The sequence below is a fragment of the Lactuca serriola genome, chromosome 2 (assembly GCF_051521515.1).
Source record: "Lactuca serriola cultivar US96UC23 chromosome 2, Lser_US96UC23_V15, whole genome shotgun sequence".
Classification (NCBI taxonomy): Eukaryota; Viridiplantae; Streptophyta; class Magnoliopsida; order Asterales; family Asteraceae; genus Lactuca; species Lactuca serriola.
This window is the reverse complement of record NC_136409.1, coordinates 216,474,345-216,498,022: the sequence shown is the minus strand read 5'-3', so window position 1 is coordinate 216,498,022 and position 23,678 is coordinate 216,474,345. Positions and strand designations below refer to the sequence as shown.

At 39.2% G+C, this 23,678-nt stretch overlaps 1 protein-coding gene across 1 annotated transcript; it reads right to left on the bottom strand.

Moving 5' to 3' along the window:
• Nucleotides 1-20,933: 20,933 nt before the first annotated feature.
• LOC145088513 (putative serine/threonine-protein kinase PBL28) lies at nucleotides 20,934-22,714 on the bottom strand. Its single transcript, XM_079026883.1, has 3 exons — nucleotides 21,755-22,714; nucleotides 21,443-21,658; nucleotides 20,934-21,323 (listed from the first exon to the last, which is right to left on the bottom strand). Exons 1-3 carry the CDS (start codon nucleotides 22,670-22,672, stop codon nucleotides 21,072-21,074), a joined length of 1,386 nt encoding a protein of 461 aa, XP_078883009.1. The 5' UTR covers nucleotides 22,673-22,714; the 3' UTR covers nucleotides 20,934-21,071.
• Between the last annotated feature and the right edge of the window lie 964 nt (nucleotides 22,715-23,678).

Sequence of the window (23,678 nt, the reverse complement as noted above, 5' to 3'; positions counted from 1 at the left end):
TAACATTTAATTCCTTATTTATAAAAGTTTGTAATCGCATATTAAAATTTTCAGCATGTTATTATGTTAATGCTTGCATTAGCTAATTATTATTGCAATCCAGACCATAAAAATTATAGACAAAACTATAAAAATGTTTCTTGGTATGTATTTTTTTGTTTTTTATATTTGATTCAAACCATATAACTTTTTTGGGATTGGTGGTCTTTTTGGGTAAGCTTTTTTTTTTTTTTTTTTTTTTTTTGTGATTTTGGTTTATCACAAAACTCAAAATACTAAAATGCCCTTTTGATAAAAAAAAACTTAAGCTTTTTTTTTTTCTTTTTAACTTAAAATTTGATTAATTAAAAATCTCTCTCTCTCTCTCTCTCTCTCAAATCGAGAGAGAGAAACCCCTCTCTTTTCTTAAAAATAAATAAATAAGAATTAATTTAGAAAAAAAATGAAAGAAAAATGAAAAATAAAGACACTAAGGGTATTATAGTCATTTCAATTTTTGATGGGACAAAATACGCAACGAAACAAGCTTAAAATGACAATGAATCCAAAAAATTGATGTTTTGATCAGAACCTAGAAAAGAATGCATACCATAGAAACCATTTTTGCAGTTTTGTCAAAAATATAATACAAGGTCAAACACTACTAAAGAATAGGGTATACTAACTAGAGAAAACCTAATTAAAAACTTAATTATGATAATTTTAGGTCGTATTGTAAAGTATTAACTGCCATTTACTAGTGGCAATAAACAAATTTACAATATATTTGTAAAATTGTAAATTTTTACCCTAAAATATAATGGTGGATTAGAATTTCAGTCATATTCAAAGTATATTTGTAACAGATTATCGATGATATTTTTCGTAACGCTTTCATGACAGTAAAATATTTTTCTATAAATTTAGTAATATATTTCATATTATATTTTATGAGATCTACTTCCATTAAATTTTTGTGCAGTGGTGTGTGACATAATTTTTTGGTTTGTAGTTGACTATTTTAGTCTCTTAACGTGCATACATACAAGAAAATATATTTTATGATATGCTTTGAATTAGTTTTGACATGCCAAAACACTCTTTTGTTAATATATTTTAATTTAATTTAAGGGTTCAAGATCATATAATATATCATGTGTTAACATTAGGGGTATTTTAACTTTGAAGTATGAAATACTCTTTTATTAGCTTTTAGGTTAGAATTAGACCTGCACATTTGCGTTTCTGGACTGGTCTTGGGTAGGTTTCGAAGCAATCTGGTCTTTTTTCTTGGAATGGTCAGGTCTTTTTTCGGATAGGTCATGTTCGGTCTCGGGCCGGTTTTTTGGTCTGATCTTTCTTGGGACCGGTCTTGGTGTTTTTCGGTCCGGTCTTGTGGTCTTTCCGTTCATCTTTTTCAGATCTGTTTTCGAGTTTTTCGGTTGGTTTTAGGGTTTTTTCGGCATAGTTTCGGTATCTGTTGGTTTTTTTAGTTTCGGTTTCGTGTTTTTTCCTAAACAAATGTGTGATTAACACCAAAATGACATATTAAACTTTATAAAAAATGATACACCAAAGTTTAATGATAGAAAAAAAAAATGAAGTCAGATAGTGTGTGATTAAAAATTATGTGATTAACACAAAAATGATATATTTATAAACTTTAGTTTCTGGTCTTTTTTTAGATCGGTCTCAGACTGTTCTCTCTCAGACCGATCTTTTGTCGGTCTCGGAATGGTCCGATTTTTTTGGGACTGGTCTCAAAACGGTCCTGTTTTTCTCGGACCTATCTTGGACAGTCTCAAACCGGTCTTTTTTCGATCCAGACTTTTTTTTAAGTTTGGTCTTTTTTAGGTCGATCTTTTTTTGGTCCGGTCTTTTTTCGGTCTAGTCTCGTTTTAGACCGGTCCATTCTTGGTCTTTTTTCAAGTTTAGTCCGAGAGTGGTCCTTTTGTGCAGGTTAGAATCTTAACCGATCTCGGGTTCTGATCCTTCAAAATTTTCAAAATAAGTGTAAGGCTTAAAGTCTTAAACGAGGTTGGGCACACACAAAGTATGATTTCATTTTCAGAACATGCACACACACAAAGTTTCCATCTTGATGTTTACATGTCAATAGGGATTGAGTAGTCTCATATCTTTCAACTTGAGGAAAACGTGATCTTAGGAGAGTTACTGGAGGAGGAGGTGGAAAAGTTGAAGAGAGATGATGTCCAATTCCATCATTTCCTAAGGAAGGGAAAATAATTTCACCTTGACTTGAAATTGAAAGACCATCTCTAGAAGATTGAGAAAAATCATTTCCATGAGCAATAAGGAAGACCATTAGACATTTAAAATTAGGAGAAAAGAGAATTAAAGTTAGTTGATTTCATTCATTAATTATTAACCCATCAATTTAAATTAAGGCTAGGATCCATATTTTTTTATTCGAACTTTGTTGAGAAATGTCATAATCAAATTCAAATCTATTTTAGGTAGGTAAGGCTTTTACCAATTTCAATCTTACGAAACTCCTAGATATTGTGAGATTCATTGAATCTTATCAATGACATGTTTAATCTCGTACTATGCTCAAATTTGGAAGGCCCCGACTCGATGAGTAGACGCTATAAAGGAAAACCCTAATTTTCACAGGTTTGTACCATATTTAAAGAACTTATGGCTCATTTGTAGCCTCTTTCATCGTTCTTACAATCCAGAGAGAAACCCTAGCCGCATTTTGGTGCTTTCTTGAGTGTGTGTGACCCTTGGAGAGTGAAACTTTTTCTTTTTAGAAGGAAACTTGAAGGTTGAAGAGATTAAAGAGAGGAAAGGGCTTTGTATCTGGCATCTACCTGTTGTTCGCATCCATTTGGAGGTAAAAAGTTGCTACATTGATCTCGATTTGCTTAGATCTCATCTTATGGAAGAATATGGTCACTTTTGGTGCAAAAATGGTGTCATACTCGGATTTGGACTTGTCATGAGGATATGGTTCCAAATCTGGACACCTCTATGTCTTTCATGACATAAAGTTGCTTCATTTACCTAGTCTAAGCCATTTTCCATGTGCTAAGTGTTGTATGAACCCTAGTTTTAGTGTTTTAGTCTTGGGAGGCCATGCATACTTGTAAAGTTTGCAACTTTACGTGGTAACTACACCATAAGATGTTGGATCTGTAATTTGGAGCCTTGGATTCCACTGGAAAGGACTGAAAACAAAAAGGACTGAAGGGACTCGACGAGTTGCTTAGCCATGGAGCATCTCAAAAATACGATCTAAAAATTTTGTTTTTAAATCATTAATAAAACCATAAAAATCATCATCATATAAAAATCATAAACCATGTATCTCAAAATGTCATAACTACTGTCAACATAACAATCTCATATCAAATTTCAGAGTAAATATCCCAGGCTAAAGTTGTGGTGTGTGCCATGCAGTCATCCTAAGCCCTTCCCTTTGCTACCAAAAGTACCTGGAACCAAAAACTAAAATTGTAAGCATGAAGCTTAGTGAGTCTCCCCAAACTACCACATACCACACACATATTCATGCAACTAGGAGATACGGGCCCCACCCACACTCATGGAGATACGGGCCTCGCCCACACTCCGCTAATTAGGAGATACGGGCCTCGCCCACACTCCAATGACTATGAGATACAGGCCTCCCCCACTCTCGACTACTATGAGATATGTACCCCGCCCACACTCAGCTAGTATGAGATACGGGCCCCTCCCACACGCAGCTACTAACATGCATACAAGTATCACACAGACAACAAGTACATCTAAAGCTATCAAACAATCATATATATATATATATATATATATATATATATATATATATATATATATATATATATATATCCATACTCAAATAATGCTATGAGATACGGGCCCCGCCCACACTCAACTAACTAGGAGATACAAGCCCCTCCCACACTCAGCAACTAGTCAGACATATAACGTATACGATCCGGCCTTGGTGCCTTCGACCCGTTTTACTAGAGGAAAACTCACTTCTCAAACTGGATGCTGAACTCGTGCATGAGGAATCTCTGTTGGCTGCTCACACGACTCCCCGGCTAACTCTATACAATAATACTTAGTCAGAAAATCTGATAATCTTGGTTAGGGTAAAATGACCACTTTACCCTTGATCAAAGCCAATTTATGATTGACTCGACTCGCCGAGTCAGCCTATTGACTCGCCGAGTCCTAAGTCCTAATAACCCTTATTCCGCGATCCAACTCGCCGAGTCAACCCCCCTGACTCACCGAGTTCCCAGGCTACTACTCATCTCGATTTAGCGAATCAACTCGCCAAGTCACCCTCAGACTCGTTGAGTTCTACCATGCTCAGAAATGGGACAATACGACTCGACTCGTCGAGTTCCTCTATGGACTCGACGAGTCCTTATGTTTGTTTGGCCATCTTAACAAATTAAGCCCATGTTCTCTAGATCCAAAGTCCATACTTCGCTTGAACCTTGAAAATGTCCTTTTTAAGGGAAAATTTTCTGACTTTACCCATTAATACCACTTCTTAGAGGGTTTAGCTCAAACGCTAATTCCTTGGGACTTAGAACTTGGTCCTTACGCCCTCCATACACCAAACTCCAGCTTACAATCTCAAATATAAAACCCTAACATCATTTGGACACGTAAAGTCTCGAGCTTGCTTCCATACATGGCCTTTTAGGGCTAAAAGGCCATATAAATGCTTAAAAGCTTGCATGGGGCTTCCCATGGCCATAAAGTTTGCACATTTATGCCATGGAACCCCTCCTAGACCCCAGATCTAAAATATAAGTCATTTGGGGCGTCTAAATACCAAATACCAATGTTCTTGAACCAAAACCCTCATAAAATGGAAGTAAATAGATTTAAGAAAAGAATGATCAAGTTAGAGACTTGATTACTAGAAAATGTAGAAAATGGAGTGTAGCTTCTTCTTCTTTCACAAGCTTCAAAAGTGCACAAAGATCACTCAAAATGGCTCACACACTCAAGGAAAGCCCTAGGGTTTCGTGGATTAGGGTTTGGGACAAGAAGGTTGTAAATGAGGCCAAGGGGTGGGGGTTAAGATGCTTAAATAGGGTGCAAACCCCCAAAACTAGGGTTTCACCCTAGCTGAGCTACTCATCGAGTCGGGGATCTTGACTCACCGAGTAGATAGCTCAAATCATGCACATACTCTGCCCTCTACTCGACAAGTTAGGGCCACCAACTCGTCGAGTCATTCTTTCAAAAATAAATAAATAAATGAGATAAATACGTACCAGGAACCAGGCATTACAAGCCAACTTGATGAGTTTAGTAGGGTTGTCCCGTTTTCGTAATCTAGAGTGATAAAGATGAGCTAATTAAGAGATTTCGGTTTAGAGTTTTCGACCCTTGGACATTAAGGAACTCGACGAGTCACTCAGGTGACTCGGCGATTTGAATCGGGATTTTGGTTGTATGGACTCTTAAGGAACTCGATGAGTTGTTGGATACACTTGATGAGTTGGGGTTAATATGGAATGTTGACCTTGACTATTGATTTGGACTTTGACCAGGGATGAACAAGTTTGACTTTGAGGGTATTCATGGTATTTCAGGATTTTGACAAGTTAATCACATGATGGTTTAGGCAGTTGAGTTGGAGCTGCGTGTTGGGACTTATTTGATTCTATCTTATCAGTTCGGCATTCTTGAAAGGTGAGTCTCCTCACCATACCAATGGGTCGAAGGCACCAAGGCCAACCCATTATTTTATGATTTATAACTAGTTGGTTATGGGATATGTGGTATGCTAGTTATTTGTGATACCTACATGAAAGACCTCGGGGGTTCCCAAGGCGCTTATGTGTAAGACCTTGGAGGGTTTGCATGGCATTCTAGTACATTTGCATGTGTGGTTTGTATGTTATTTCTTGGCAGTAAAGACCATGTGGGGGTTTCCACAACAAGAAGACCATGTGGGCTTTATAGGGTGCAAAACCCAGAATGAGATGGTAGAGAATGTCTGTGAGCGGGAGATGGAGTTGGAGTTCCGCACCAAATAGAAGCCCGAGCAGGCACAGACAGCGGTAGGTCAGGCTAAAAAGCCTAAGACCTCGGATCCATCCAGTAGGGGCCAGCAGGGTCGTGGCTGGTGTGCCAAGTGTAGGAGATCTCATGGTTGAGCTTGCCGGGGGACGGGCCCGGTATTTTATACGTGTGATCAGCCGGGCCACTTGAACAGAGATTGCCCCAAGAAGGGCCTGATTTGTTTCCACTGCAACTAGATTGGCCATAAAAAGGCTGATTTCCTGAGGTTGCAGGGAGGAGGAGGAGCGGTGGTGGCGCATGTGCTTGCCATGATGAGGATTATCGATGGTCGCCCTACTAAGGCGGATGCTCTAGCGGTGAAGAGCCGCATATTTCAGTTGACTACCGAGGAGGCTTGGGCACCGCCAGACGCTGTGGCTGGTATGTGTTTTGTCTTTCCTGGTTGATATTTATTTGTATTGTTTATATATATATATATATATATATATATATATATATATATATATGTGTGTGTGTGTGTGTGTGTGTGTGTGTGGTGTGTGCTCATGTATAGGGACCTTTTTGGTCAATGGTATGTCGGACCACGTTCTATTCGATTCGGGTGCTACCCGGTCGTTTGTATCTCTTGCGCTTAGCAAGAAGTTATAGGATGCGTTGGGGACTCTAGGTTCCCCACTTGAGGTTGAGATTGTAGATGACCGTATTGTGAGTGCTTCGAGGGTGTATCGGTACTATGTCCTGAATGTGCTTGGTGAGAGGTTTCGTGTTGATATAGTCCCGATACCGTTGCGAGGGCTGAAGGTGATTGTCGGGATGGACTGGTTGGGGGCTAATAGGGCCATGATAGAATGCGAGAGCCAGTTAGTGAGGGTTCAAACCCCAAGTGGGGGAGATCTAGTTATTCATGGATTGAGGGCCTCGCAGGGTCCAACCATCTGTTCAGCTGCGAGGGATAGGAGACTTCTGCAGTAGGGTTTTACGGGATTTTCAGCATATATCTCAGATACGAGGGTTGAGACCCCGATGGATTTGGGCAGTGTACTGGTTGTACAGGAGTTTCGGGATGTCTTCCCCAAAGAGTTTCCTGGAGTGCCTCTGGAGAGGCAAGTGGAGTTTCATATTGATTTGGTACCGGGTGCCACTCCGATAGCCAAGGCACCGTACCAGCTAGCTCCGCCCTGAATGCATGAGCTATCTACGCAGCTACAGGAGCTGCTAGACTAAGGGTTTATCCGACCAAGCAGTTCCCTATGGGGAGCGCCGATCCTGTTTGTGAAAAAGAAGGACGGATCTCACAGGATGTGCATTGATTATCGGGAGTTGAACAAGTTAATGGTGAAAAACCATTACCCACTTTCGAGGATCGATGATTTGTTCGATCAATTGCAAGATGCATCTTGGTTTTCTAAGATTGATCTTCGGTCAGATTACCATCTGATGAGGATATACCAAAGACGGCTTTCAGGACTTGGTATGGGCACTATGATTTCATGGTGATGCCATTTGGGCCACTAATGCCCGAGCAGCGTTCATGGATCTCATGAACATAGTGTGCAGACCGATGTTGGGTCGATCAGTGGTCATTTTTATTGATGATATCCTGGTCTATTCTATGAACAAGGAGCAGCATGAGCAGCATCTGAGAGAGGTATTCGAGACACTGAGAATGGAAAGGTTGTTCACCAAGTTCTCAAAAGTGTGATTTCTGGCTGCGAGAGGTGCATTTTTCAGGGCACATCATCAACCAGGAGATTATTTCAGTTGATTTAGCCAAAGTTGAGGCTATGATGCGGTGGGAAGTGTCAAAGAACGCATCCGATGAGATTCGTAGCTTCTTGGGTCTTGTTGGGTACTACCAGAGATTCATCCAGGATTTCTCCAAGATTGCGGTGCCTTTGACCTGCTTGACCAAGAAGAATGTGACATTTTGATGGGGCCCTGATCAGCAGTTGGCTTTCGATACCTTGAGACAGAGGTTATGTGAGGCTCCAATTCTAGTATTACCTGAGGGGCTGGATGATTTGGTAGTGTACTATGATGCATTAATCTCAAGGTTAGGCATGGTACTGATGCAGAGAAGGCATGTGATTACTTAAGCCTCGAGGCAATTGAAGCCTCATGAGGTGAACTACCCCACTCACGATCTGGAATTAATGGAAGTGGTGTTTTCCCTCAAGATTTGGAGGCACTACTTGTATGGAGTATGGTGCACTATTTATACTGATCATAAGAGTTTGAAGTACTTGATGGATCAACAGAACCTCAACATGCGACAGAGGAGGTTATTAGATGTGCTGAAAGATTATGACTGCAAGATCTTATACCATCCAGGGAAGGCCAACGTGGTGGCCGATGCTTTGAGCCGCAAGACGGCGGGTTCCCCGACTGGGAACATTTTTTTGAGGATGGCAGTGATATCTCCATTGTTGGATATGATCAAGGAGGCTCAAGTGGAAGGTTTGAAGAGATAAAATTGGAAGTTAGAGCGGATATGGGGTCAAATCCTTTATTTGTCCGGGATGGTTGGGGTCTCTTGACCCAGTGTGGTCAAGTGTAGGTCCCAGTATCTGGAGGGGTGAGGCAGAAGATATTGGAGGAGGCACACAAGTCCAAGTTATCTATACATCCAATGGATAAAAAATGTATAGAGACTTGAGACTGGGTTACTGGTGGCCCGGCAAGAAGTGGGAGATCCCCTGGTTTGTGGAGCGGTGCTTGACCTACCAGAAGGTCAAGGCCGAGCATCAGCGGCCTCATGGAAAGGTTCAGTTACCACCCATTCCCATGTGGAAGTGGGAATAGATCACCTTGGGATTCATCGTGAAGTTACCAAGGACAGCAAGGGGTGTCGATACCATATGGGTTATTGTAGATAGACTGATGAAGAATGCCCACTTCATTCCGATCTCCGAGAACATCTCCGTAGAGAAATTAGCGGATATTTACGTATGAGAGGTGGTGGTTAGGCACAAGGTGCCAGTGTCAGTAGTTTCCAACTGGGATGTTCGATTCATATCCAGATTTGGAGGAAGTTCCACGAGGAACTGGGGTCTCAGTTGCATTTTAGTACGACATACCACCCCCAGACAGATGGCCAAAGTGAGAGGACGATCCAAACATTTGAGGATATGCTTTGGGCATGCGTGTTGGATTTTGGAGGAAGTTGGGATACTGTGACATCCCCATTTTTATGGCCAGAAAAGACCGATTTTGTTTATGCTTTATAAAAATCACAGTACCTCTTTTAATAAAAATGTTGCAGAATTTGTTCCCAAAAAACATGATAAATACGTTATCAAAGCATTTCCGATGAAATGTATTTTTATCCGTTTTAAAACATTTGGGATGTCATCGTCAATACAGGAACATAATCATAAACATAACTTACATTCATTATCACTAGTGATTTATATCTCCTTAATCTCTCAGTGTAATGTGACTTCATATCAACACCTATGATATAAATAAACTGAGTGGGTCAGGTTGGGAAACCTGGTGAGTACATAAGGTTTTCAACCCACAATAATATAATTATTATGTTTAATCTTCAAACAATTAATCAACCCAAATATCCATCCCCATTGTCTTCTTTACTCTTAAGGATCTACCCTAAAAATCAGCTATTCCTCGTTCATTTATTCCTAAGGATTATCCTAAGGAATTGGCAGGAAGTCTATCGTCACCGGGTTTAGGCACTAAGTCTGCGTAGTCGCCAGGGTTTATACAACAGGCACTAAGTCCGCATAGTCTCTAGGGTTTAGGTACTAAGTCTGCATAGTCACCAAGGTTTAGGCATCAATTCTTCATGATTGCCAAGGTTCAGGCACTAAGTCTGCATAGTCGCCAAGGTTTAGAGTACACCGGATGAACACATCGTTCACAACACCTATAGGTTGCGAGCCTGCTAATGTTCCAATCGACTGTCTAGAATAGTATGTGGTTGTCATCCATACTCTGCTAGATGACGGGTCCATCATTTGGGTAAAAGGTTTCTCTCATGGTTCACCTCTCACCCTTATCTCATGGTCTATATCACCTCTCATCTCATCATTCGACTCATATTTCATCTACCCATGTTTTACCCAACATATTTTGTAGATATAAAATACATATACATTTTAATTCATTTGAAGCATGTATAAAATTGTTCATCCAGCATAGACAACAAGTATTCAGATAATATGCACACATAGCACGTAATTTATATCAAATACTTCGTATCTATGTGTAAGATGAAAGTAACTATGCACTCACAACACAAAATTTATATTAAATACTTCATATCTATGTGTAAGATGAAAGTAACTATGCGCTCACAACACATAATTTATATTAAATACTTCATATCTATGTGTAAGATGAAAGTAACAATGCACTCACCTGATAAGGTGGTGACGCGGTTCTCGGACAGCGCTTCGTTTACTTTAAAACAATTTCCTTCGACAAAACCTAGTACCATTACCACTAGAGTTTAGTCTAACATTTTACCGAGACTAATTAATAGTCTAGCTATTATTACTATTATATAAGTGTTAAACAATACTCTTTACCCACTATGTACAAACAGGGGCCAGACATGATTCATCGGAGGGCAGGATTATTTTGGCATATAGCACTTCTGAATCCAGCAACCCGAGCGACCCTCCAAACCAGGTTCCCCGTACCGTGAGTGGTTAAAAAGATATTACAACAACACTTATATAACCCATAATAATAACCCAAATAATTACCATAAGGTCATAATAACGTTACTATAATTAATTAAAAGCTATATTAAAAATAGCATAGGCGTAGCTCACTTACAGCGGGTTTTCTCGAAAACCGGGCTTCGCTTGGAGCAGCGTTTCCGAACCGAAAGGCCCTTTTTCTCGGGAATCCAGGAGCCTCGTGGCTTCCTTCGGGTTCTAGGGGTTTACCAAGGCTTGGGGTGATTAGGGGGCTTAGAGAGAGAAGGTAAAGAGAGAAAGAGAGGGTGAAAGGTGTGATAAATATGAAGGATTCACCCTTTATTTATAGGGGTTTTATCGTAGAGTAGTCTCTAAATTCCGTCCGTATCTTCCGCGTATGAGCTCTGTTTTCTATGTTCTTTATATTAACGCATTGGTATTTACAATTACTACAACTTTCATTTAGACCCCGTCGGCTAATTCTCATTGTAGCTCAGATTTACAAAAGTGTATCGAATCCGCCACGCTTGAAGAGTAAAGACTAAGTTTCGTCCATATCTTTCTCATAAAAGCTCTATTCTCAACGTTCTTTATATCCACGCATTGGTATTTACAAGTACTACAACTTTCATTTAGACCTCGTCGGCCAATTCTTATTCTATCTCAGATTTACAAATCTGCATTGAATTCGCCGCGCTTGAAGAGTAGAGATTAAGCTTCGTCCATATCTTTTGCATACGAGCTCTGTTTTGGACTATCTTTTTATCGTTTAACTCCTATTAACAATATCTTCATTTCTCATTTAGATTATTTTGGCTAATAATTGACCGATTTAAAATTCGAATTTCCAGGTTGTTTACTGTTATGCTAAATCATAGAAAAATTATAACTTCCTCATACGAAGTCAGATTTGGACGTTATTTTTATGCACACTCTTGGTTTAACATATACTACGACTTTCATTTAGATCACTAAGGCTAGGAAGTATTTATCGTAAATTCATTTTTTACAGTTCCCGGTGGCGTGCCGGTTGTGCCGTAAAACATCGACGGGTCATAACTTTTTCGTAATAACTCGGATTTCGGCGTTCTTTAGATGTACGGAACCCTTGTGACATATACTCTAACTTGGTTAAGACTATTTATTCTAAATAATATTCTATTAAAAATTCATTTTTGATGTTTATTGTCTCTAAATTGACTAGCCCGAATCTACGGGCGTTACATATACATACCTCCCGCTAGCAAAGTTTTCATATAATAATAGTTATCATGCTAGTATCGATCGACCACCATTCGAGATGTTGTATGGTTGGAGGTGTAGGACCCCGGTTTGTTGGGGCAAGGTTGGACACCGAGTCATGGGGAGCACCGAGGTGGTGCTCAAGACCACCGATTTGATTCAGCTGGTATGCAATCGGCTACGAGTCACACAGAGCCGTCAGAAAAGCTATACTGACCAGGGACGATCGGACCTTGAGTTCCAGGTAGGCAATTTCGTCCTGCTGAAAGTGTCACCGTGGATGGGTATCATTAGGTTCCGAAAAAGGGGCAAGCTAGGGCCTCGATACATTGGACCATTCAGGATTACTGCCCGGGTAGGCAAGGTGGCCTATCGCTTGGATCCGTCGAACGAGCTTAGTCAGATACACAACACCTTCCATGTGTCTCGGCTTCGGAAGTGTGTCACAGACGAGGCCGCGGTTGATTCTATGGACGACCTTCAAGTGGACGAGAGCCTGAACTACATAGAGAGACCCGTTGGGATTTTTGATAGGAATAATAAGGCTCTTCGGAACAAAGATTTGAAGTTAGTAAAGGTGCAATGGCAGCACCGAAGGGGCTCCGAATGGACATGGGAGCCGGAAGAGGAGATGCGAGATCACTACCCAGACTTATTTGTGTCAGCAGACATCGAGGACGAAGTAGAGTTCAAGTGGGGGAGATTTATAATGCATATTCCAAGTATCATTTAATTTTCTAAGTTTTTAGGGTTTTGTGCTAGGGCTCGGCGAGTTGGGGAGCTCCAACTCTTTGAGTAGAGATCATTTATGAGGACGCGGGATTTAGATCCTACTCGACGAATCGCAAGGCTCTGACTCGACGAGTAGGCGTTGTAAAGGAAAACCTTAATTTTTAGAGGTTTGTACCCTATTTAAAGAACTTATGGCTTATTTGTAGCCTCTTTCATCGTTCTTACAGTCTAGAGAGAAACCCTACCTGCATTTTGGTGATTTCTTGAGTGTGTGTGAGCCTTGGAGAGTGAAACTTGTGCTTTTTAGAAGGAAACTTGAAGGTTGAAGAGATTGAAGTGAGGAGAGGACTTTGGATCCGGCATCTACCAGTTGTTAGCATCCATTTGGAGGTAAAAAGTTTCTACCTGGATCTCTATTGGTTTAGATCTCATCTTATGGAAGAATATGGTCACTTTTGGTGCAAAAATGGTGTCATACTCAGATTTGGACTAGTCATGAGGATATGGTTCCACATCTGGACACCTCTAGGTCTTTCATGTCATAAATTTGCTCCCTTTACCTAGTCTAAGCCCTTTTCCATGTCCTAAGTGTTGTATGAACCCTAGTTTTAGTGTTTTAGCCTTGGGAGGCCTTGCATTCACGTAAAGTTTGCAACTTTACGTGGTAACTACATTATAAGAGGTCGGATCTGTAATTTAGAGCCTCGGATTCCACTGGAAAGGATTGAACACAAAAAAGACTGAAGGGACTCGACGAGTTGCTTAGCCAACTCGACGAGTCGGGTAGGGTTTTCCTATTTTCGGGAGCCAGAGTGATTTCGATGAGGTGATTAATAGATTTCAGTCAAGAGATTTAGGTTTAGAGTTTTCGGCCCTTGGACATTAAGGAACTCGACGAGTCACTCAGGTAACTCAACGAGTTGACTCGGGATTTCGGTTGTATGGACTCTGAAGGAACTCGACGAGTTGCTGGATGCATTCGATGAGTTGGGGTTAACATGGACTGTGGACCTTGACTATTCACTTGGACTTTCACCAGGGTTGACCAAGTTTGACTTCAAGGGTATTCATGGTATTTCGGGATTTTCACAAGTTAATCACATGATGGTTATAGGCAGTTGAGTTGGATCTATGCATTGGGACTTATATGATTCTATCTTATCAGTTCGGCATTCTTGAGAGGTTAGTCTCCTCACCATATCAATGGGTCGAAGGCACCAAGGTCAACCCATTATTGTTATAAGTTATGCCTAGTTGGTTATGTGATATGTGGTATGCTAGTTATTTGTGATACCCACATGAAAGACCTCGATGGGTTCCCGAGGCGCTTATGTGTAAGACCTTGGAGGGTTTCATGGCATTCGAGTACATTTGCATGTGTGGTTTGTATGTTATTTCGTGGTAGTAAAGACCGTGTGGGGGTTTCCACAACAGGAAGACCATGTGGGGGTTCCCATAGCAGGAAGACCAGGTGGGGTTCCCATGGCAAGAAGACCATGTGGGGGTTCCCATGGCATGTAGTTAAGACCATGTAGGGGTTCCAGTGGCACTAGGTGTAAGACCCTGGAGGGTTTCCATGGCTTCCTTATATGTTTGTATGCATGGCTTATCTGGTTTATGTAGCTTTTATAGCTAATATGATTATGTGATTATATGGATTGTGTAGGGTATGCTCTGGGGAACTCACTAAGAATTAGTTTATAGTTTGTGTATTTGTTTCAGGTACATCTAAGCCTAAGGGAAAGGACAATGTTTGATGGCGCGACATGCACTCTCTCTCACACGTTTTTATGGGACACTCGGTTGGAATAATATTATTGATGTTTTGAATTTGAAAACAAATGTACCTGAAGTTTTATGGTTTATTAGAAATGTTTTTGACTATTTAAAAATGAAATTTTTCTTTTGAAAAATTGGGTCGTTACACATAAACAAGATGTGAATAACCATGCAAACCCGCTTGACAAACTCGATGTCATTTATCATCTCACATTGACGTGCCGGTTAACCATACACGCTCCATCAACATTGATAATTTTCAAAATGCCCATCATATCTCTTTATAGTCCCTATTAGTGTGTTGGTTAACCACACACGCTCCACTAACGACATATAAAGTATGATGTGCGTTTTCATGGATTAACATACTTTTCATATTTTTCCGAAAATTACTAGAGTGAGATTTTAAAAGAAGGTTCTGGTTACTTTATACCATTATACTTATTAGTAAGATTATATCCTATCAAACCCGTTCGGCTAACGACCCTCCACAACACAAGAGAGAACCAATGGCAGTCATTTTATAGTCTGCTTCCTTAAACCCCCCTTATAGTATGGTGTCGTGAATGAGGCCTACTATTGGTTCGACTAACTTTTTCTTATACATATAGTAAATTAAACTTTTAATTATAGTATAAGGTGTATTTTAAAACTTTTCTAAAATACTAGGTTTAGATTTAAATTTTGTCTCTAAGTTAATAATATTAATTTAAATTAAAAATAAACAAATTTGGAATTAATCTTTATCTTTTAATTAAAAAATTAATGAGATTAATTAAATCATTATGGATAAAATAATTATTTACAATTAACCTGTTAATAAAACAATTCAAATTTAATCCTAATCTTAAGCCTTCTAATTTTCAAATATAGGCTAGGGTTTATGAGGTTTTAATTGTTCAAATTTTAAGGCTTTAAAAATAACAAATAAAGAAACAAGGTAAACCCAAAAGGGGCACCTTAATTTTCGAAAATGGGAAAAGGAGGCTAAGGTTTCTAAAACCTTTGTTAAAATCGAAAATGTGAGGGTGGAGGCTAGGTTTCAAGAACCCCATGGATTTCCGAAAATTTCCTCTTTATGGTTTAGTTTCAATAAACCCAAATTTTGGTATATTTAACTTTGTGCAAGATCAATGGGAATAATGGCTCTGATACCGCTGATGGGTTTATAGGTTACAAAAATCTTATTTTGGCGGAAAAACTTAAACCATAAGTTCAAATAAAACCTAAAGGATCTATGTTCACTATGATTTGCAACAAACAATTGAATATCAAGAACCTTAAAAGTAAGTTGCTATTTTCAAAATTAAGAAAGGGTTATTAGAAAAATACATAAATTTAGTTTATTATAACAAATAAACTAGTATTCCTTCTTGATTTGTCTTTAGATAGCAAGCACCAAAAGTCTTGTGTCTCTAATGACTCACACCCAAACCCTAGCAAGTTGAAAGCTAAAGATGAGAGAGGATGAGAAGGAAGAATTTTGAATTCAAGGCTCTTAGAATGATGATTTTGAAATTCTAATACCTTAGGGGTTTATATAGGTGCTAGGAAGGTTGTAAATAAGGCATGTTCCATTTAGATAACATTTACCCCATTGCTTCCTCCCTAAGGAATTCTAGGCTTCCTTAGAGCCCAAGAATACCTCTAGAAACCTCTCTATAAACCATCACCCTCATGGGAGGTTCTAGAAATGGTTAATGTTAAGCTTTTGAACATTGTCACCTTTAGTCCTTCTACTTTTAATTAATCCAATTAATTCTAAAATTAATTCCAATTAATTTCCGATTAATTCTTAACTAAACAATATTATTTCTAATTAATATATTATTCTCATAATGTATTAATAAATCATTTATTTTGATTACTAATCAATTTATTAATCATTTAATAAATTAATAAATCAATCTCCCTCTCTTTCCAAAAAGCATTCCAGTCAATTACTACGCTTGAGAGCAACCCAAAAAGACTTTGCTAATAATTCAAGATTATAATAATTTAGTTATTGGCTTAGACACTTAATCCAACAACCACCGGGAATTAACGTCAAACCAACCATCACAGGCCTCCTCCTCCTCCCCCACATCCATCTTTCTCTCTCTCTCTCTCTCTCTCTCTCTCTATATATATATATATATATATATATATATATATATATATATATATATGTCACTTCGAGGCAAAAATGTTCATAAGTTTCTCCAACTTTCCCTCCCTTTCAGTTTATTTATTTGTGTTGTGTGTTGTTGTTAGAATCAAGATCTATCTCAAATGGGTGTTTCCCAAATAAATTCACAACACCCACTTCCCATTTCGTCATCTATAGCTACAATTACCTCTAATTTTAAAGATGATGGTGAAATATATCTCTACAATGACGACATCGACCAGAAATTCAAGAACTTTTCTACACAAAATGATTTGGGATTTTGGGTTTGTTTGTTTTTTTTCAATAGTTTTAAAGAAGCAATATGAAATAAAGAAGAAAATAGTGAACAACTTAGAGAATAACAAGGTCTGGATTCTTGCAAAGTCCGGTGGGTGAGGCCCGTATCTCCTAAGTAGCGTGATCAGAATCAGAAAAGTATATGTATAGATAACATTTGAGGAAGTTGTACCTGCATAGCCCAGGATAGGTGAGACCTGGGGGCAAGGCGACTTAGTAGTATAGTTTGGGTGGGACATGTGGGCGAGTTCCGTGTGTTAGTAGCAAGGCAGGTGAGACCTAGCAGAGAGCGTATGGTCAAGATATAGGATCAGGGATTTTAGGATTTATAGAGCCAAGAGTGGCAATGTGGATAGAGAAGTTGCGGTAGCCGAAGTTTTATATGGAAGTCGCTGGGAGCGACTGAGAGGCTGATTAGTGGTTTAGTATCCGGGTGGAATCCGATATTCCAGATAGTGGATAGATAAATTTGGACCTGGGATGTCCCGTTTCCTTTGGAAGGTAAATAAGAGACAGCGTGATGTTTGGACAGAAGTAGAGATTGTGAGAGTTATTGTGTTGGGTAGCTTGTGGATCAGAAGAGCGAAGACACTTACAGTTGGATTGGATAATATCAGAGCAATTGATTTGACACTGTTGCGCAACTCTCGTTTGAGTCTAACCGTTCTAGGGATGAATCTTCTACTCGAAGGATTATCTGAGCCTTCTGTCAAGTATAATTGTCCTGCAGATGGTTATGCAGGGACAGTCTGTCAGGGAGACAGACCAGCATGGATTCGATCTCAGGAAGGGCAGAAGTGAGTTGCTGAAGCTTCAAGTTCATTTTCTTCTGGAAGGAAGTTCGGTTGGCTCTCAGTTTTCTTGAGAGTAATAGGTTACGCATAGAACCGTCAGTTGCGTTCCGCGAATCGTTAGTTGGATTCAGGTGTGAGTAAGGAGCAATTTTGAGGACGAAATCCAATTTAAGTAGGGGAGAGTTGTAACACCTAGTTCTGAATGTACCGGGTTGTGGTCTCAGAGGCCAAGGGTATATGTGATTCGGTCATCTATGGGTTTCGGGTCTTATTCGGAAGGATTTTAGGCTTGGGGGTGTGGCTAGGAGCGTAGGATTTCCCGCCACCTTTTCATGGATATAAAGTTCTTCGGAAACAAACTTAAAATGAAGAAGTTAGAGCATTTTGAAGTTATTGTCATTATTGACCCTTAATGGAGAAAGATAGCAAGAAAGGACCATGCATGCAAGGTGGCCAGCACGAGAGTACACCCAACGTAAGCTGGGGGTACGCCCAGCATAGAGAAGAAAGTGGACGCATGTGTGGGAGGAGTACGCCCAGTGTACGCTCAAAGTTTCTAAACCCAAATTTTAGGGATAAGCACTATATAAAGAACATAATGCCCTAGATATCAGCCTCCCTCTCATCCTTAGACAGCCACCACGAAACCTTAATCCTCCCTTGAGTGTTCTTGGAGCTTTAAAGGCAATTAGAGAGCATTTTGGTATTGTGAAGCCACTTTCCAAGCAAGTAAAGAGCATACCAAGGTGGTGGATCAAAGGAGAAGTATTAGATCCAAGATTGTGGTTCCATTTCAGATCATCTTGAGGTATAAAGCCTTGAAATTTCCTCAAGTACACTTAGATCTAATGTAGTGTGGTTTTGGAGTCATTTTTGGTCCCAAGTAGAGAGCTTTTTGGTTCAAATTCGACTCCTAGGCTTAGAGTTGCCACTCTCAGTGCTAAATGAGTCCCTAAGGCAGAAAGTTGTCATCTTGGATGTCTTATTGGGTTCATGCATGAGGTAAGATCACTTTTATGAGAATAGAACGCCATTTTGGAGATTGGGCTTATCAAGGTCATGTTAAGTCACCAAGTTAGTGACTTTATTGATTAAGACGTTGAAGAGGACTTGGATCTGTGTTTATAGCCGTTGGGATAGAGTATTAAGTGCTTAATGGAAAAGTGACTTAACAGAGAAGTATGTTGGACGTACATGCAAGTACGCGCAGCATACACACCATGCAGTGTGTACGCTTAGCGTACAGAGGAGTACGCCCCGCGTACTCATCAAATATGGGCTTGGCATGTTTTGGGCCTCGGATTGGGCCATGTAGTGGATTTTGGTTCAATGGGCCTTAGTGGGCCATCAGAGGTCAGATAATTTGGGCTAAGAATATGTTGGGCTTAAGGTAAGGCCCATTAGAGGGATTGGGCCCAATTTAACAAATTGGGCCATTAGTAGGCCACTAGTGGGCTTGGGAAGCCTACCTAGTGTTGGGCCTTTTTAGATCATGGTTTGGGCCTTCGATATGGACCAAGTTGGACTATGGGTAAAATGGTCATTTTACCCTAAGGAGAAATATTGGTTTGGACTAATTGTTATTTTGGGTAATGGTAGCTCGGGGAGTCGAGAGATCAGCAGTTCGGGGATCTACCAACTAGCAACGAGAGGTTATTCGCAGGATTCTACAGTCAGCTTGTGAGGTGAGTTTTCTCTAGTAGGAACAAGTCGAAGGCACCAATGTCGGCTTGTTTATGTATGTTAGTGTATACCGGATTTAGATCCGATGTCGTGGTTAGCCAAATGTAGTTTATGTGCTTCCGAATTATGGTCCGATGTCGGGGGGGTGTCGAGGAAGGTTTATGTTTATGTTTCTGAACTACGGTTCGATGTCGGGTGGTACCCGAGGAAGGAATGCATGTTTAGTTATACTTGTTGTCTTTATAATACTTATATGTGCCTGGTAGGTAGATGCGTGTGGGCAGGGGGCCATATCTCATCACTAGCTGAGTGTGGGCGAGGTTCCATATCTCATTAATAGCAGAGTAGGGGTGGGGCCCAAGATAGGCGGGGCCTTGAGACTATCAGTATTAGTGTTGTGTTTGCTTGTTATGTACTAGCTTAATTATGATTATATGTTTGCATGTGTATAGCGGGCGGGGCCCAAAGACAGGCGGGGCCTAGTAGAAACATATATGTATACCGAGCGGGGCTCAATGTCAGGCGGGGCCTGATGCCGGATTCGTCCGATGTCGGGCATGGCCCTATTTACCGGGCTAGGCCCAATGTTTTAGTATATGATTGTGTGTATGGTATGTGGTAGTTTGGGGAGACTCACTAAGCTTCGTGCTTGCGGTTTTCAGTTTTGGTTTCAGGTACTTCCAGTTGCAAAGAGAAGAGCTCGGGATGACTGCATTGCACACACCAAGATGTTTTAGCCTGGGATGTTTGCTTTGATGTTTTGAAACTCTTATAACAATGTTTGAGATACTATAACTTATGTTTTGATGAAATGGGTTGATAACCGTGATTTTATCATTAAATTAAGATGAAAATTTTGGACCGTATTTTTGGGATGTTTCATCATAAGATTCAAAGACAAGGTTCTTCTTGGTTTATTCCTCTCACTGGTTTTCTTTCTAAAGTATGTAGGCGATGGTGGGGTTTCTTTGTGTTTAGAGAGAGAATGAGGAAAAAGAAAGAGACGATAACATAGAAAATCAAAGATAACGAAAAAGGGTAAAAAGACGTTGACTATGTCTAGGTATGGGGAGTGGGAGTATCGGTTTTTTTTTCTTTTTAAATAGTGTTAGTTAAAAGAAAATAAAAGGGTATAATAGTCTTTTATGTGGTTTAGGGACCATCTATTCAAGTTTTGGAAAGCATGCATTCCTATATATATATATATATATATATATATATATATATATATATATATATATATATATATATAATAAAAAGTTATGACTTGTGGTAAACCACAAGACCATTTATATAATTTTGTCTAAAATAAAATAAAAAATCAAACACCAACAAAAGACTAAAGTTCATTACCGTATACATGAATTATGAATTTTTGAGATATGAGGAGAACTTGATTTTAAATATAAAAACGACTAAAATTCTTTACATACTTCACATTGCTTTCTTTCTGCTACAACACCAACAAATAATCAAATAATATACATAATCAAAAAAGTTTATACATGACGTCCATCTCAACATAAATGTCTATGTGAACTGGTTTAATCTAATATGCTCAAGATATTCTAACACTACAAAATAAAGTTGAAGTGAAAGAAAAATAAAAAAAAATTAAGGATTTACAATATACTTTTACAAAATATATTTACAATAGATTACCAATTTACAACAATAGTAGTTCATATATGAATATATGATATATGCCACAAAAGTGAAGGTGTTTCATTGGGTAGCCTTTAAATAAATACCCAATCCATCTATATAAAGGCCAGCACGGCCAAAAAACCCCGCAAAGGAACCTAAATCCCAAGGTACAGAAAAACGAGTTCCCACCTCTGGACCAAAAGGCCCACTCCTCTTTTTGTTTGTTATAAAACACAACGATGAGATTAGTGTAAGAGTTGATTTCATTCCCATCTTCTCTCCAACGGTTCCATCGATCCCAATTATTTCTTCGTCAACATCAAAATCAACCTATAAATTAAGTATAAAACCAATATTAACAATCTTAAATAACAGATTATTTTTCGGCAAAACCTTTGGAAAATAATGCTAATCAATTAAAAATATATTAACTATTCAAGATTTATCACCTTCGATATTGTGATACCCCTGCGGGCTTTGCCATAATGTTGAGAAGAATCTAACGAACCACTAAAATCTTCAGTCGTAAAACCAATTGCATAAATCCACTGCTTGTGAGCTATCGTTATCTTCCTAAGCTTTTGATTGCTATCAAGCAGGAACGACCATGGACCTCCACCCGTTCTCGATCCCCATAATCCGATTCGAGTAATTCTACTGCAACTCTAGCATAAAATTAACACAAAGTTTGTAGTAATCAGTTGAAATTCTCATGAGATTACCATAGAACTCAACCCAGTTTCACGATAACAATGACTTACAATCTGTAACTCCAAAGAGATTTGTAGTTGTTCGATGATCACTGCCATCGTCGGACGTCGCTTCCGATCTATGTTCAGGCATTGATAAGCAATTCTGGAGAATGTTTGCAGCGAATTTGGTTTAATTTGTTTCCGGATATTGGGAAAAATGATTTCGTCTAGTTTTCCCTCTTCATAACGATGTTTGACCAAGTGAGATAAAAGCCGTTGCTCTTCGTCATATTTTCCGATCATTGCTCGCCTTCCACATAAGACTTCAAAGAGCACCACACCAAAAGAATAAACGTCGGATTCTTTTGTAAGTACCCCGGTGGCTACATACAGTGGATCAACGTAGCCGAATGTGCCAGCTAATTTCGTTACAAGAAAAGTGATATCCTGATTCATAGGGCCGATTTTAGACAACCCAAAATCGGAAATCTTAGCTTCCCAATTCTGATCCAACAAAACGTTGGAACTCTTTATATCACGATGTAACACCCTGTGACCCTCTCCAACGCCGCTATGTAGATAATTTAGTCCTCGAGCAGCACCAAGACATATCTGAAGCCGTTGCACCCATGTAAGATAATCGGTGGCCAGATAATTATCCAGGCTTCCACGAACCTCGTGCTCATAAACAATGATCTTCTCTTCACCTTCCTCACAAAATCCAACAAGAGAGACCAGATTATCGTGTTTGTAACTAGAGAGCATGACTATCTCCATCAAGAACTCTTGTTGTCCTTGACCGCCTTTCACATCTAACCGTTTTACAGCGACTGTGGTGGTAGCAGAGGTGGAGTCGCCCAGTTGGCCCTTGTACACCCTCCCAAATCCACCCTCACCGATGAAATTATCATCGGAAAAGTTGTTTGTCGCCAATTTGATGTCTTCAATTGGAATTTTAAGGTGTGCGAGTTCTTGAATAAGAGACATGATGGAGATATAAAGATTAAGCAAGAATTGAATGGCATGGATTTTTGTTGGATATCACTGAATTATTAGAGCATTAAAGTTGCATGCCAGATTTGAATATTCACTAACGTCTTTTTCAACCTTTTGTTTTATTAACATCCAATTGAATTAAACTTTTAGACGTTGAATTGACAATAGCTCCTGCGAACGTCGTCGGTGGCTTCCAAACTCATTAATAATCTAAATAAGAGTAGCATATCGATTCTCGATAATCTAGAAATTTTTAACCAAATGCAGAACAAGTAACTAATAAAAATAAGCACATACATTCAGGCATATGTTATGATGATGATGTTGAAAAATAACCTATATTTGTTATGGTACTAGTTGTGAGACGTTGATTAAATTAAATATAAAGGTATCTAAACAATAAAATTTTTAGAAGTAAATCCATGGATTCCACGTCATGATCATAAACCTAATATATTCACAATATTTGTAGAAGCCTTATATATTAATCCATAAAATAACAACCAAATCCGTCCAAGTAATGGCCAGCACGACCAATCCCCGTCTCTTCGCCAAAAGGCCCGTACCTCTTTTTGTTAGTCATAAAAGACAAGGATGTGATCACTCTGTGATGTGGGTACCAAAATCCAACTGTTGCTTCTATCCTAGTTATCTCTTCATCAACATCAAAGATAACCTACAAACATCAACAATAATCATGTTGCTAAGAACACGATCACATTATACTGGATTACTTGTGATGCAGCTAGGCCCAGCAACGACCCGGGTTCATCCATGTTGGGTCGAAAATCTGAGTGAAGGGAATTCAACGGGAATTAGATTAGTTTATCTTATTTTATTTTAAATAACTTTTTAGCTTTTATCTGTTTGTTTTCATCATCATCGAGTGGGGTTAGTTCCTCATTTAGTGGATAGGCTAGCTATTTATTTTGTTTCCTCTGTTTTTTGAAGTAGTTAGTTAGTTTTTTTTATCATTCCTGAATGTGAAATAAAGTAA

Coding starts and splice junctions, on each gene's coding strand:
- LOC145088513 (XM_079026883.1), bottom strand. CDS start 22,672: ATGTCTCTTATTCAAGAACTCGCACACCTTAAAATTCCAATTGAAGAC. Junction 21,659..21,754: donor TCTCTTTGGAGTTACAGATT/GTAAGTCATTGT, acceptor ATTTTATGCTAG/AGTTGCAGTAGAATTACTCG. Junction 21,324..21,442: donor GGGGTATCACAATATCGAAG/GTGATAAATCTT, acceptor CTTAATTTATAG/GTTGATTTTGATGTTGACGA.